Source organism: Taudactylus pleione, unplaced genomic scaffold, assembly GCF_031769625.1.
Source record: "Taudactylus pleione unplaced genomic scaffold, aTauple2 ptg000556l, whole genome shotgun sequence".
NCBI classification, from domain to species: Eukaryota; Metazoa; Chordata; class Amphibia; order Anura; family Myobatrachidae; genus Taudactylus; species Taudactylus pleione.
Genome location: NW_028284958.1, coordinates 8,834,613 through 8,851,670, shown reverse-complemented (window position 1 = coordinate 8,851,670; position 17,058 = coordinate 8,834,613). Strand labels below are relative to the sequence as shown.

General features: G+C 42.3%; 1 protein-coding gene across 2 annotated transcripts in view; it reads left to right on the top strand.

The window, feature by feature from the left end:
• FAM174B (family with sequence similarity 174 member B) overlaps window positions 1-17,058 on the top strand; it is an 86,078-nt gene that overhangs the window by 51,545 nt on the left and 17,475 nt on the right. Inside the window, exons 2-3 of one of the 2 annotated variants that reach the window (XM_088452672.1) lie at window positions 4,118-4,255; window positions 15,574-16,763. In XM_088452672.1, coding sequence (XP_088308798.1) covers window positions 4,118-4,255; window positions 15,574-15,577 — 142 coding nt within the window. In that variant the 3' untranslated portion in view covers window positions 15,578-16,763. Of the gene's footprint in view, window positions 1-4,117; window positions 4,256-15,573; window positions 16,764-17,058 lie in introns of those variants that run through there. The other variant, XM_088452671.1, reaches the window with a different exon arrangement.

Below are 17,058 nucleotides of genomic sequence, written 5' to 3'. Positions count from 1 at the left end.
CTCTCCAGCTTCCGACAAAAACTTTCCCCTTTGGAATTACTCTACAGTCAAAATTGAAGGAGCCGAGGAGGGACTGAACCTGACGCAGTCCCACCCTCTCCTTGCTCAAGCATTCCTCTATCTTGGCCAAAAGTTTTTGGACCTTGTCTGCCGGAATGCGGTAACAAGCCACTTCTGCGTCCACTTCTATACCCAGATAGGAAAGGCTTTGCTCAGTCGCTGTCTGTCTCTTCCTCCGCACAGCTTCCCCTGGTGCCACCTCCTGCATAGCTGAAGTGCTAGCTACCTCAGAACCAGAGACAGGAATAGTTAATGCCTTGGGTACCACAAATTCTGAATCAGGAGTGGGGGGGAGGAGGGGGGGGTTCTGTACTGATAGGCACCGGGGAGACTGTAGGTAAAGGGGGCGTGGTGTTAGTTGAAATTGTGTGGCGTGTGGGGCGGCAGGTGCAGGTTTGGCCACTGGCGTATTATTCGCTGGTGGGTAACCTGGTAACCACTGGCCCGGCGTCACGTAACCAGTTTGCCAGGGGTACGTGTATTGGCTTGGAGGGAGTTGCAATGGGGGGAAAGCTGGCTGTCAAAATGGAGCTTGGCTGTAAACTGATACGGCCGGGGAATTTACTTGGAATGGCGCTGTAAGTGGCATAAAATTGGGGCTGGGCATAAAATTTGGATAACAGGTTAAGTAAAACAGTAGATATGACCATTTGCTACTCAGCCTAACTTCCAAACTGCAAAGAAGCTGAACCATATTCAAATCCCTCCTTATATAGTTCCTTAAAGGTATACGCCCCAAAAACTATTCATAGGCTAAATCCTATGACCAATCAATATCAACAAAACCAATTAATCTACCTAGCAACAGGTTCCTAACCTTTAACCAATTACAAAAAATTAGGTCCCTTATATGCTTTGTGCCTATGCAGCCCTCAGCTTATTAAAGTGCATAATGTAGCCAAGTCAGATACTTATCGAAAAGTCCCCATCAAGTGTATTTTTTTTAGATGACATATCTGATTCTTTGCAAAACCTGAGTGGGCTGTATGTAACAGAAGCTGTAAGTTCTGTGGCTTTTTGTAAATATCTGGGAAAGGGAGGAGTCTCACTCCTTTAAAATATATTACCCATACTTGCCGACTTTACAAAACTCCTTCCTGGGAGAAGCCCAGAGAGGAGATTCTGTTGACATCTTTGGGGGGCGGGGGCGGACTGTAGATGTCATTAGGCCCCGCCCCATCACAGTAAAAAAGTACGCAATTCGCATTCTACCCAAGGAGGGCATGAGGCCAAATTATGCGATTCCCATAATTTTAGCCCCATCCCCTACCATCTACCCATCCTGCCCACTTCACTAGGAAGTGCGGGAGATCTGCCTACTCTTTCTGGGGTGCGGGGGCTGCCGAAAGTCGGGAGCCTCACCCAACATCCAGGAGAGTAGGAAAGTATGGTATTATCATGTTCATCACTAATAGCTTTCATATTCACTCACACATGCATGTTTAAGCTCTTGGGGGTCTATTTACTAACCAGTGTTAGGAGACAGAGTGAAAAGTGATAAGGTGCCAGCCAATCAGCTCTCAACTGTCATGTTTCAAACACAGCCTGTGAGATGGCAGTTGGGAGCTGATTGGCTGGCAACTTATCACTGTTCACTTTGTCTCCTAACACTGCTTAGTAAATAGAGTTGTTGTAGTTTTTAACTCCTCACCATAGAGGTTGAGAGCTCATCAATGGCTTCCCAAGGGCATACAGGCATTTGGAGCCTGAATCATAGTTGTACAGCCGCTGCTTCTTTGTACACAACAGCTGTGCTATACTGTACAGCTAATATGCTTTTGCGGCAGGAGGCGTCTAAGGACAAGAGATGACTCCTGCCGACATCGCAAATCATAGTGCTGCATCTTACAACGCAGCATCGGTCTCGTTGCCCGCAGTCATCAGCCATCTGAGTAAGCCTAAGCTTAGAAACTTAGGGGATGATCCTGCACTGGATTGATTAGTACCTCTAAAAAATGTGTAAAATTACCAACATATATAAGTGATATTGCATTATTTTTGTCCAATCATTTTTCAAGGTTGGCGGTACTCCCAGGAATCGAATAGTATGTACTCGGGAAAAGAGTATTAGCCTAGGGCCCTAGGCTAATAAAGAGAGTGATACCTTTTTGGGGCACTCTTATATATATATTTGTAGAATTTGCTAATTAAAACATATATTTTTTTGCACTTTTGACTATTTTAAATGATTAGTCTGCCCAACTAAAATAACAACATATATGCTCAAAAATTAGAGCGTCAAAATGCAAATAATTCCGGAGACAAACTTTGTCTAGCGGCGAAAATAATAATCTTATACTTTCATATATCTTAAAAGTAGATCAGAAATCTCAGAGACAATGTGACAGAAAGTACCCCTATGGGGCAAATCCGTTATATGCATGTACACATGCCACAAGCCTAAACTTACTCAGACTGCACTGCCAGGGCCAAGAACACTGCGTTGGAAGAGGCAGACCCTGACACGCCTGCAAAATGAGGGCGACACACGACATCCCCCATTTTGTTATAAGGGCCACGTTGTTATTCCCGCCCCCTAAACTGCCACAGCATGCCGATCAGTAGCCATCGGAAATGTACGTAAACTATCAGCTTTGAGAGCCCGACTATTATTTTCATATAAAAAGTATGATTAAAATAATAATTACTGTGACTTACTCTAATTGTTGATGCGAACAACGTGGTTGTGACATTAAACAATTGCCCACAGAAAAATTAAGGGATTTTTTTTTTTTTTTTGGGGTGAATTACTGCATATAACCATAAATTGCTACCACGTAATCATGGAATGGTGGCAGCATGAAAAGTCCTAGGGCAACTGTAATCACCTGCAGCAGGGGGGTAAAAAGTAATTTGTGAGCCCCATAGCAACATATGAAAGGGCCCCATGTGCTCCCCAATAGCAAAAAACATCACATAGAAACATAGGACAGACATGGATGACAGACCCTTCACAGCAGAGTTGTCCCATAGCAGATGCATCCCCTGCACCTATGGTGGTTACACCCTTGGCCTGCAGGTTGTAGAAAGTGGGGATTAGGCAATTTTAGCTGCAAGATTTAATGCAACAATTTTCTTTTAAGGTAAAACATTTTGGGGGCAATTCAGTTGTTTATTGTGGCCGCAGCTCCGTGTAAAGTGACTGAGATCTATTCAGTTGGGTTGAGTGCCTGTTATTCATTGTGTATTTCTGTTCGCAGGTGTGAGCAGAAATCCGCCCATAGTAGGACTTTTTGGCGTCTTAACTGCATCTTGCCGAGCTTTTGGGCTCCTGAACTGTTACTTTAGATGGGAGGAGTCGTAAAATGCGGTTAATCCCTTGCATCTTGGGTGCAACATACACGATAATGATGGACGTCCAGAAAATGTTGAATAGCTCCCTAAGGTTTACATTGGTCCCTTTAGGCTCCTACACACAACACGATATTGCGAACAATTTGACCAATTCCGACGCCTTGGAATGACAAATCGTCAGTATCAGACAGTGTGTATGCACTACATCATGTTGTGCGCACTCACGTGAGGTCGTGTGCCGCATCGCCTGATCTTTTGTACATGCAGGAAGATCAGGCGTTGTGGCTGATGATCCCATACAGCACTATGCGGCGGGGCCAGCATATTGGGCGGTCGGGCCTCGGATCGCCCAGTGTCTACGGGCTACCAGATGTGTCAGCCTGTCAGCACTTGGATTGTGTGTTGCATCGCTGGGTACAATCGTTTAGTGTTACCCAGCTTTAGTCTGTGTAGATGCAACATTCCTCTCTATTTTAATACCCTGGGTGATTGTTACTGAAGTGTCCAAGAAGTGAATGTCTTCCTGTGGGTTTCTTTATCACTACTTCAAATTAAAATGTCTATGCTTATTTCAAAACATCCTAAATTGATATTCTGGTGTTACTGAAAGCCTGTATTAAGAGAGCAACACTTAACTGAAATGTTTTGAAGTTTTAGCTCACTAATTCTATAAATGTTTTTGTTTAACGCAAACTCTTTATACTGAGCAATTAAAGGTTGTTGTCTCACTTTTTGTCTAAGCTTCTTATTTTTTTGTTTTTAGATCTGGAAAGAGAATACGGAAAACACGTAAATATGACATCATAACGACTCCGGCTGAACGAGTAGAAATGGCCCCTCTCAATGAGGACAATTTTGAAGATGAAGATTCAACAGTGTTTGATGTGAAATACAGATATAGGTACTATACCTTATTACATTCTGATTTATTACTATTTTATAGGGGTTTTTATCACCATTCCACCAGTGTTGGTCTCTCTTCTGGCACTCCAATCATTTACTTCTACATCACTGCTGTCATGGTGTCTGGTAAGGTATAACAGAGTGACCTACTGACTTAAAAAGTCCAGTTCTGATTGGACAAGTTCTGAGTCCAGGTAAGAATTGTTTACACCAGTGAAATGGCAGAGGCTCCCAGTCACAGAAAAGCTTCCTGTACTAAAGGGATTGTCCACCGTTTGACCTCCTCTCCCATGTGTCTCTAGTAACCTTTGGTGAACACTACTGGACAGACTGCGTACTCCAGCAATATGCACAGTATTCTGGCTTTAGGTAACTGTGGCTATATAGGGGCCATTTTTACTACACAGGTGAGGAAGGCTGGGCTCAAGGGAATAATAAATTTTAGCAAATTGTTTTGGGTCCTAATTATTACAAGTCCTAATTATGGGAAAATAAATATTATACCCTTAAATATTTGGGGTATAGAAAAGTCTTACTTTCCTGGTAATACTGGGACATATGGGGAACCCTACTCTAAATTAGTACTAGTGTAACTCACACTAACTAATGCTTCTCTATTCAACACCCAAGTACTGTATATGATATATTTATTTGGGAAATAGATGGCTGAAAGACCACAGGGAATTGAGCTCTAAATCCAAGATATGATTATTCTTTATTGAATGAGTCCCCAGCCACTTCCAGTGATATCTCCCCCATTAAAAACATGCGCATATCCACTGCAGCTGGCCCCTTGCAGCGGTAGGTTATTGCCTATGGTTCCAGGCCAGTATTTTTGTGATTTCTCATTGAATTTTAATAAATAGACTTCGGATTGCTTAAGAGATGACTCATAAAAGCAATTAAGGGCCATGTCGACACCTCAATGTTGACATGTTCACAGTTTCACCATATGAAATGTCGACATTCAGAGTATGCTAACTGTTAGGGTGTGGTGGGAGGGGGTTAGGCATTAGAAGGAGGAGTAGGGATCGGATAACAATACTTATTGGAACGCTAGAGGATCACAGGTCTGCGTCGGGACTGCACATCATATGACTGCCGGATCCCAAAAGAAGACACTGCAGCCGCCTGGACCAGGTACAGTAAGTGACAACAGGGCCACCAGGGACCTTAGGTCGATATTATATCATTAGTTACAAATAGAGCACCAATCCCGCACCAGTCTTCTATTATGTCATTTATAGTTTTGTTTGTTCTCTCTCCAATTAGCTTATACTCAGTTCATCTGTAACTACAGATTAAATATAAAGCTTGCTGAAGTGCTACCCGCTACTTAAACATTATAGAAATCACATATACAAAGAAGAAAAGTAAGTAGTTTTAATGGGTGCACTGGGACCCACGTTGGTAATTTAAAATGTAATCTTTTTAATAGGTATGCATTAAAATATCTCACTGTATTAAATTTATTAAGATGATGAAATATAAAAAATAGAATTGTGCAAAAGAGATGAAAATTAAAACGACTTACTTTTGTTCTTTGTATATGTGATTTTGATATTCTATCATGTAGACATACTGAATGTCAACATGAGAACTGTCGACCTACCATACCACACCTGCCATTTAGAAAATAAAACGTTCAGTGAGCATGTTACATTGCTTTAATATAGGTGACGTATTCTGAGTATATGCTGCTTTCTGTATATCAAATGGTTCCAACCAGCTACTCACATCCGGGTAATGGTAAAAGGACCACCATGTACTTGCCTCACCGGGTAGTAAGAACAAAAGAGAGAGGTTTGTTACAAAATGGACAACCTCCTCAAAGAGCCATGAACACACATTACTGTCTTGTTCTATCTGCAGTCACATTTCTGCTGTCTGATCTAGATCTTGTTGCTGGGAGACGCATAGAAAAAGACATTACAGCTTACCCTCTTATCCAGTGCTACAACATATTACATTTTAGGTTGTTACCTGTATGTCATTTGTTAATTTGAGCAGTTCACACAGTACAGTCTGTGCTTTTGTTTTATTGAAATCAAATCATTCAGCTTTAGCATCTACCTGTTCCTCCCTATCACAGCTGAAATAAAGCACTTGTTTACATCTATCCCCAGAAACCTTGAGGAATTCATGTAGAGTATCTTTTCTCTGCAGTCACTCTGATGCGGGGTGTAAACAGCTCAGAATAATGCTGTGCTAGAGAATGACCTGTCCTTCAGATATGACAAGGCTTTTGTTGGGCCACAGAGAGAACTTGTTGAGCTAGAAAGTGATTAATGTGGAAGAGAGGGAGAACATTCTATTGATCTCCTTGCAGAGCGGACTGTGCCGTGTGAGTGAGTATCCCCCGGTGCTTCTGGCAGGCAGTTTGAAGTCAGAATTTGTATGCGTTACTTAAGACACACTGAGCAGTTAGACAATGAAGCTTAAAATGTGCCAGAATAATCTTCTAGGTTGATGCTTGTGTTGCAAAATACTGCTCAGTTATGCATATTCTTATTAACCCAGTATGTTTAAACCTACCACAGTCTGCATATGGTCAACGCAAATGGACACACTAAGCCAATAATGATGCTTAAAAATTAATTAACATCTTCCTATACCTTTTGTAGCAACTTCCCTGTATTGGGGTTTAATTTCTCTGATTCACCATAAAATTTGGCCTCCACAAAGGAAGGTTTGAGGTATAGCAATGGCCATGATACCTCCTCCGTCACCTTGGGAATTACCGCCATTACCTGAAGCTAAGCCCTGCCATAGATTACAATAGAGCTCGTGCAGTCAGGGTAGGCTGGGGAGGCAGAGCCTCCACTGTCATGCTTCCTCCCCTATCATACTCCAGAGTTTTGATATAAAAACTGTTTTTATACATGTGTGCCTCCCCAGGCATTGACCTCACCGCATGTCACTGATGGCAGCACTTCCAAGATCTATTAAGGAGGTATTAACCATGTGTAATGCTATTTTTTAAATGTATTTCTTTTGCCAAGAGTGGGTGTTGCTGGCCGGAGAGACATCTATTTGCTATATGCAGGGGGAATTTAGGTTACAAGGGTTCTTCTCTTTGTAATCCATTTTATTCTCTGGATCAATTTTTGCAATAATGCTAATATTTATTACTTGGAATATATTTTATGATAAGAAAGTGGACATAAGTACATGATTTACTGTAGTAATGCACATACTAATGCTGCCACAAATGTGTGCCTTCAGTCTTTGTTGGTGACGATCCCTTATTAGTAGAGACGAGCGGTTTGGATTTGCTGAAAACCAAACAAACCCAAACTTTGTGAGGTGGTCAGAATTGACTAAATAACATTAATTTTCAGTACTTTACAATGTTCCTGCTAGAAAGTGGACAGGGCATGATGCTCTGGGTTAGGCCGGCAGGGAGCTCCTGCGCTCACCAAAGGCGTGCACGCTTCCAAAAAGGTGGAGAGTCTCCCCCAAGCTCTATGGTACTATTTACCCGGGCCCGGGCTTCCTGAGGGGTCTGGCGCCACCCCCCCCCCCCCTTCTCCCTCCCTCACAGCAGCCCGGCACACAGCGACCTGACTACTATACCTACTGGAGGACGGAATAATTCCTCCATCCTTTATCCGATCCCGCTAACTGCACTACAGCCGCCGGTGGAGGTACTGCCCAGCACAGTCTCCGAGGACGCTTGGACGGACTTGCTATATATCTGTGCCTACATCAACAGGCTCTCCCTCCCTGCTACAACAAGCGCTGGATTGCTCATTTCTGTGAGCGGGACTTCGGAGACAGACGGGAAAACTGTGAGTCTCTAATTACCTGTCTCAAAAAGTCTGCCTGTTAAGGAACTGCACAGCTATTGCTATTTGCTGCTAATAGAGAGACGCTCACTAATGCCCACAGCCTCAATTCTTCTATTCTCCAGTCCAGATACATTGGAATATTTTTTCTTTTTTAAATCAATGCTGCTGATGGTGCTATGACACCTTGCTAATTTTTGACTCCTGAGTACCTGAACATTCTAATAAGGGATATTCCTGGTTTAGCAGACTGCTTGAACTTTTCACTTTTTTATTTAGTTTTCATAACTCTTTTAGATGTTTATATAATTCTATTTTAGACTGTATGTTATTTATTTGATTTTTCTGCATATTAAATGAATTATATTTGAGGCATTTTCGTTTAATGCTAATTCACTATGCGCAGGTCTTACATCTCTTTCTAAGTTTCCTTATGTCCTTCTTGTAGAAAGGTGCTAAATGTAAAACTGTACCCCACACTCGAGATGTTTAATACTGGTGACTTTTAGAGTTTAAAAATATCCCCCTTCAAATAAACCTATACTAAAATAAAAAAAGTTGATCCATTTACATGTATATTGACTAAAATCTTTTAATCGTGCCTCTCTGTTTTGGGTATTGATTAACAGATAGACAGTAAAAAGGTTGACAGTGACTAGAAGACACCTAATGTTAGACAGTCAATAGGTCGACTGGGACAAAAGGTCGACGGGGTCAAAATGTCAACCTGAAAATGGTAAACACAAAAATGGTCGACATGATTTTTTTGTTTGTTTTTTAGTCCTAATCTTCTCCCTAACTCGCCCCTTCTCCTCCCTCCTGGCACCTAATCCTAATTGTCAGGGTAAGTGCCTAACCCTAAAAAACAAAAATCATGTCTCGACCATTTTCATATTGACCTTTTTGACCCTGTCGACTATTTGTACATGTCAGCCTTCTTTCATGTCGACCTTTAATGTGTCGACCTTTTTGTCCCAGTCAGCCTATTGACTGTCTAACATTTGGTGTCTATCTAGACATTGTCGACCTTTTTACTATCTATCTATAGTCCGGAACCCCTCTGTTTTAGTTTATTGACGTAAAATGAGAAATTGTGATATGTATGAAATTATTTAGGGCCATGCAGTTATTTTTTACTAAGCACGAGTTGTGGAATCTTCTATATATGGATCGAAGATCCATTAGGTGTAGCCCTTTCAATAAACAGAGCATTGTGGGCACATAGGTACCCATTCAATTGCTTAGCACGACGACATCAACTTCACCAATCTGCACCAATGTTTTTGTTTAATTAGGGCATGATTCAAAGGTGGATGTGATGTCTATGTAGGACAGGGTGGAGCAATTTTTTTTTTTTTTTTTTGCTACTGCGCATGCATCACAGCCGCACTGCGCGTGCACGGAGATTGATTAGCGATGGTGGATGCAGTGAGAATTTATTCTCAAAGTGAATGACAGGTCGTGACTGCTTGAGGGAGGTAATGGGGGGTGGTTACAAAAATGCAGGCATATCGCCACCATTTCCTGGGCGTGTCCTAGTTGACGGACTTGTTGAGACGGACATCCTGAAACACCATAGGGTTGCTCAGACGTTCGATGGTGCACCCAATGTTCCCGTTGTTGAGTCATTTGTACGTAAGCGGCGGATCAGATGCTGGCGTTGGGTGTCTCTGTACACGAGACAACGGCTGAGTAATTAATTAACATATTTTTGCAGGTCCACTGCGTCCGAAATCGCAGTTGCAAATGCGTCCACCTCTGAATCAGGCCCCTAATCCTCGAACACCCAGCAAGCTATAGCTACAACAGGTTTTGGGGTCTATGTACTGAGCCTTAGAGAGATAAAGTGGATGAAGATAAAGCATCAACCAATCAGCTTCTAACTGTCCTGTTTCAAATGCAGCCTGTAAAGTGACAGGAGCTGATTGGTTGGTACTTTATCTACATCAACTTTATCTCTCTGCAAGGCTTAGTACACAGACCTCTAAATCTGGTGGCTATCGTTAACTGTTCAGAACTGACCATAGATGGCTCTAATCAAACTGCCGAACACTAAAATATTCTAAAAGGATCTAAACAGTTCTGCCTAGCGGGGGAAGGGATGCTTATTGCTTACGGTCCGCCATATTATAGCCTCACATGTAAAACCCTAGCTGGTTATGAGAGAACTTGCATAGGATATGCTAGCAACTCATACCTAACTACAATTCATATGCAAGTAATAATCCTATCCATTAGCAGATAGCTTAGTGTTTTAGTTAGTTTTCCTGCAGAACACTTCTAATTTAGGCTTTCAGGACGAGCAGAAATGGCTTGTTTTTGTAAGCATCAGTAATCATCCTAATTTTTCAGTTATTGCTTCAAGATGTCCTCAACTGATGATTGAAATTTTGTAAGAATTGCCAAATGAAAACAACTGTATGGGTGGAGGGTGAGTTTGATGTGTTGTGTAATATTGTATAGTATTTGAATGTGTTCCAGAGCTGCTGCATGTTGGCTTCAGAAAAGAGAATGCCGTGTTTTTTTCGTATAAAATAATTTAATCTATTAGAGAATGCTTCTTGATTTTCTAGCTGTGTCTGAACAGTTGGGCTTGAATCCATATGTGTGGGTTAAGATGGCCACACACATGTAGGCTTACAAAAAGGCCCCTTTACACACTACACAATATTGCTAACGATTTGGCCAATTCCGACGCATCGGAACGTCAAATCGTTCATATCGTACAGTGTGCATGCACTACATCGTGTAGTGTGCTCTCCCCCTGTGGGGTCGTCAGCCGCATCGCCCGATCATTTGTACATTCAGTAAAATCAGGTGATGTAGCTGACGATCCTATGCGGCGGGAGCCGGCATATCGGACGGTCGGGCACATCCAGTGTGTACGCACCGCCTGATATTTCGGCCTGTCGGCACTGGAGTCGTGGGTCCATCGTTGCTCCTTGGAGCGGGTTGCGGGAGCAAACACCATCTGATGGTGAATGCTCCAGCAGTCAAATTTTATTTATATTTTTGGAGCTTGATAGCGTATAAGGACAGCGGGCCATTCCAGGAGAGAAAGGTAAACAGGAAATATCTGTGATATCTCCGGCATTACCTTTTTGATGAATGGCCCGAAAACGGAATTTCTACAAAAGTGGGTGAAAATTTTCATTTTCTCCTGCTTTTGTAGAAATTAAGTGATAAGGACTAGGGCCCTCATTTAGAGTCGATCGCTAGATACAAGCTGTTGCTCTGAATAAGGGCGGCCGCTTGTGGTGTGAAGTGCAGCCTCCTGGTCTCTAGCTAAGCTGTGGGTTACCACCCACAGCTCTAGCGAGCGACCAGGTTGATGTTCGCGATGGTCAGGACCATCGCGACCATCGGGGCTTGCGACGAGACCCTAAGGTTGGATCTCGGCAAGCGCAAGCCCCAGGGAGCTTCCTGCTCTGATCGAGCAGGAAGCTCCCCACTGACATCATTGCTGATGTCAGTTGGGCCGCCCCCAAACGGCAAGCGTTCGTCGGGAACGTCTCCGTTTGGCCGGCCACCCCCCCTGCCTGCCTCCCAAACAGGGCGAGCTGTCAATCGCCATCGACAGCTCACCCCCTTTGGTGCGAGACCCGTAGCGACGGAGCGCCCGTCGCTAGCCAGGTCTCGTGCATGTGCACGTCGGAGCCGGCTCCGACGTGCGCATGCCCAGTGGGCAAACATCGACCCAGTTGCGAGCACTCAGCACTTGCGACCGGGTCTGAATAAGGCCCTAGATCCCTTAGACTGAGTGAGAATGATGGTGGCATGGCCAAGCTATGTGCTAGATGTGTGAGAACGAACATTTGGCATCAGGGCCGCCATCACCAATCGTGGGGCCCGGGACTGAAAAAATAGGCAGGGCCCCCCCCCACCCAGCCCGGGAAATTTCTGGAAGCAGCCCTAATTGGGGTGGTGTCTCATTGATCCTGCTTCAGGTCAGAGTGTAATACTCGCCCACCCACCTGGCAACCGAGGGTGGTTAATCCTGTCAATAGATATATATATCAGGACTGTCGGCTCTCTTAGGACTTATACACATCAATAAATTACGCTATAAGCGGCTCCTTTGCTCCAACGATATGGATAAAGCTTTGGATTAAAACCGAAATGTCAGAACAAAGGAGCCGCTTATAGCATTATTTAATGATGTGTATAAATCCTAAGAGAGCCGACGGTCCTGGTTTATAAAGTTTGTTGTGTGGAGGGCACCTGGGCATACATTCCTGGGAGTCAATGTGGTTCATTTATATATATATATATATATATATATATATACACATACACACATAAATATGTTTATATAGCCTTTGACCCCTCTGAACTACTGTTCAGCCCCACTCCCTATATGTTTGATATTCTCTCCCCCCCTCACCTTGTATACTAGTCCATACATATTTTCTCAGCCGGCATTTTCCTTGGGGTCCCCCAGTGTTCCGGTGCTGTCATTGTCGCCGGAGGAGGGAAGTCAGCAGGGACAGATAGGTGCGGGCGGCAGAAGGGAAGTCAGCAGGGACAGACGGAGGGCACCTGGCACCTGTAGCCAATCAGATGGGCAGAAAAGCTGGTCAGTCTCTTCGGGGGATCTGCGCATGTTCAGAAGCAGGGCTGTAGCAAGAACGCTCCAGCCCTGCTTCTGCACATGAACACAGCCATGCTCCGAAGAGGCTAAACACTGCCCGAACGGAGTTCTGCTGCTGGCCAAGTTGTAGGAGCAGCCGGGCCCTCCCTCTTTGTCTGAGTGTGCGGGCCCGGGACTCCAGGCCCGGCTGTCCCCCCCTGATGGCGGCCCTGTTTGGCATAGCAAATAATTGCGTGAAAAAGTAAGTTCCTAACATTCACATGGCCATTCCCAGCAATTTGTCTCTGGCAAACCAGAAACCAACAAACAGGAAAACAATTCTTTCTGATTTGTGAAAAAAAAAAAAACCCTCGACTTTTTTAAGTAATGGGAAAAACATCCATGTATTATTATTTACAGCTCTCCTGGCACCTCTCCACCCTTGCTGAAATCCCTCTTTAAATAAAACAAACAAACAAAAACTTTTGTCTCCTGTCACTTTTTTGTGGTGCGTGTCTATTTTCTGTAGCCTGTGTAAGAGCCCTGCACCAAACTCCTAATGAAGTCAGGCTGTACTGTAGTATTAGAAGTATATTGTGTAAGAGCAGAATCTGTATCCCTTATGTCCTCTTTCCTGTTTTCATCCTTCTCCATTGTGTTTAAATCCACAACATTTGATTAGCGTTTAGAAATATTTATTGCTCTTTTGCATGCATCTCACCCCTTGTCACTGTTGCCATTTGCCTTACGACTTACGTTAATTGTAAAATAAAATAAAATGTGTACTGGAGCTTGTTAAATCCTGCACCACTATTCAGATTTACTTATTTTGCAAACAGTTTAATTTGGAGATTGGGAAGTGCCAATGATGCAATAAAGTAATAATATGGTGCCAATAAAGTTCCTCTTGTATTTCACTTTTACAGCGAATGACTAATTTGCACTGTATTTATTTTAAATTAGCATTTTGTGTAATAGTCTATTATTAAAATTGAGATGATCAATTGAATTTGCTACATGTTTGGGACAGAACTGGGGATTCCATGATGCACAAAATTGTAGGAGGTATTCTGTCACTTAAGGCGGAATTCTTCCAGAGAATCATTACAATTTGAGGCAAAAATCCCACAGAACAGATTTTTGTTTCTTTTTTTTATTTATTTTTTTCATCTTTTTATTGAATCACCACATACAATATATATAGAAAAAACAGAAAAAAGACAATTATTACATGTCAGCTCAGAAGTTGAAAGCAGAAACAAAGACAAAATATTTTCAAATCGTCACAATGATAGAATCTACTCATAATGTTTAGCTGAACATATGTATTTCAATCATTTAACCACATTGAGGCAATGATCCCAAAATATTTTTGCTTCAGATTTGTGAAAGATGAAAGGTAGGAGTCATGAGTCGAGACCAAGAACCCAGCGCACCCCCCCAAATTAAACAATAAATGGACAGAAATATATACCCTAATTCTGAAAGTAATACTTCCATAAACACACAGTATATACAAACATGTATAGACATTCTTTACTATAAGATGTTTTAAGATTCCAAAGAGATTGGGGTGGGTCATTCGATATTTCACGGAGAATATACCATTGAGTGTTTTTGAATGATACATGGATATGTTTCCGAATACCAATAGGCAAAATTGAGGTATAACTCTCACATGTATTAAAATTTAGAGACCCGAATTTCCCTTTACAAAGTGGTTTCTATCCATTCCATATTAAACACCTGGTAAAGCATACCGAACGAAGGAAAGTCTGGTATCTGGACCTCTTAGCTGCGGGAGGGGGGGCTTAGGTTTAGGGACTCCTGGGGGGAATTAGGATTAGGCACCCCCCCCCCCCCAGAAGGGCTAGGTTTAGGGAGTGGGGAGGGGGGTTAGGTTTAGTCACCCCTGGGGGGAGGTTTGGGTTAGGCACTAGGGGGGAGGTTAGGGGTGGGGAGAGGAGAGGGTTAGGCTTAGAACTTACCTTAGTCGGGATTTTCAGCTTTCTGGTGTCGGTATTTCATCCATCGGGCTTACGTCTGGTGGTATGTCATACCAATTCCTTACAAATATGTTCCTTGTTTTATACAGCAATTTTAAAGCATGATATATGTTTGTCCTTTGGTCTGTTTTGGGGTGGGCGGTTCTTGGTAGCATGATTGCCCCACCCACTTTTTATGACTGCAAGCAATCCGCCTTGTGTTTTTCTTACCTCCAAGATCTTTCAAAAGCAAGGTAGGCAAGTATTGAATTAAATTGCAGGATTTGGTTGGTCTGGCTCATGTGATCCTAGTGGTCCTGCATACCTCCCAACTTCCTTACTTAGGGTAGACCGCCCCGATTCACAGCAAGGCGGAAGGGAAGGGTGTCGGCAGCAATGGAGAGGTGTCTCTAGGGCAGAGAAGGAGCGTTGTGGACAGACTAGCACATCACATAAGGCCTAGGAGCATGATCATGACATTCCATTATACATGTCCCAATTTATGGAAACCTATACTGTACATTGGGAGGTATGCAAGTGAATGGAACTTTTTGTACTTGATCTCTTTGGTACATTTGCAGTGTAGGCAATTTTTAAGTATAGTTTCTCTAGAGATGAGTGCAATTGCTGCAAAGTTGTAAACTTGCCGTTTGTGGAGTTTATAGACTATAGATAGAGCTAGGGTAACAATGGTAAATTCATTCTTAAGTAACACCTAAACCCAAAATCTGCTGGCGAAACATACAAAATATACTGCCACATGCAGAATGCGGTAACTGTATTTGGCGGAACAATATGAACATCTCACTTCTCTCTATTTTTAAACAAATGCTGCTTTTTGTATTTCTACAACCTTCTAGTGGAATACCATTGTCCTTTGTCATACAGTAAGCAAAATAAATAACACACGTTTTCTGCTCACATATTTCATTGGCTTTCCCCTTTTGATATATACCTTTTTTTTCCGTGGCAGGTAAAAACATTTGATCTCTCGACATCTGGCCACAAAGAATTCCAAAGGAGTCTAAATTCTGAAGCAGAGTTTGGAATTACTTATCTTGAAGAGAATATGAGAATTGTTTCTTCACGCACCATTGTGTGCCAAGAAATGACATGGATAAATCAGCTTTAACTAGAACTAAATACCCACGTTTACAGACCTGGTGATTTCAGGCAAATGGGGGAGAGACGTGTGGACTACTTTCTTACATGGATCATTTTTGTGGGGGAAACTTTATCGCTTAATATATATATATATTTTTAATGCAAGCCAAATACCTGCTGTGTCTTCTGTTTGAAGACATTATATGAAACCTTAATTACAGGAAACCTACTGGTAAAGCAAAATCAATACACCTTCGGGTAACACTTAAATCAATGAGAGGTTTTCCCCCCCTCTTTGTTCCCTCTCTCTTCCAGTGAACTGTCATGTAAAAAAAATAATTAGGTTCCTGCCACATGTTCTGCAGCCAGCTCGTTTGATTTGCTATACATGCAAGGGAAGATAACATCCAGATGGCACGAACTGTGTATGTGGTTGGAGCACTCCTTGGAAACTAACATGAGACAATCATCTTGTCATTCTAATACACTCCATTTACATCTCCACAGATGAAGGAAACCTCATATCTTGCACCAGAATTAATCCTTCATCTTGTGACGGTTGGCTGCTCACATCTTACCTTGCAGTAACCACGGTCACCCTGTTTTTTTTTTTTTTATATATATAGAATTGCTCATGTGTTCAAGACTGGTCTGTATACTTGCTACTATTGTATCTGAGTGAGATGACTGTATACAAATGAAATATTTATAGTAATCGACATAGAAACACTATTCGGAGTACAATGCTAAAACGTTCATCTCCATTGGCGGTGTCATGTTCACGTCTTATCTGGGGTTGGGGCGACCAGGAATGAGGGATCTCAGAGTTACATAATGTTGCTAGCCAGTACCAGTTTTCTGTTTCTGTTTTTCAGGTTACTGTTATATGTACAAAACAAATATGCAGCATTCAGACCAAGGGTTCCTAACCTCTGGGTCTTGACCCCCCCAAAAATGTAACTCCTCGCTTTTAAGGATAGGTCACCATTGTCCTTTTATAGCAAATGTATTGTGTACTACTAAGTAATAAACTAGTAATATATTTTTTATTTATGTTAACTATAGTGTACTTAATATATTTCATTTATAGACAGGAGCAAAGTAAGTAAATGAAAGTGTACTATTGAAAACAGGACCATGAGTTATCAGGCTGCTTCACTAATCCAATCTGAATCTGACCAAAAATGAACCCCTCCATAGATGGTAAATGCAAGAGTGACATCTGAAAGTGGGAGATCAATGAAATGTACATTTTAAAAATATTTTATTTGATAAATTGTTTTATAATGTAATCCTTCAATGTGTAAAGGCCTAGTAGTTGCTAGGGAATATTTATCTGTAAAAACACTGTTAC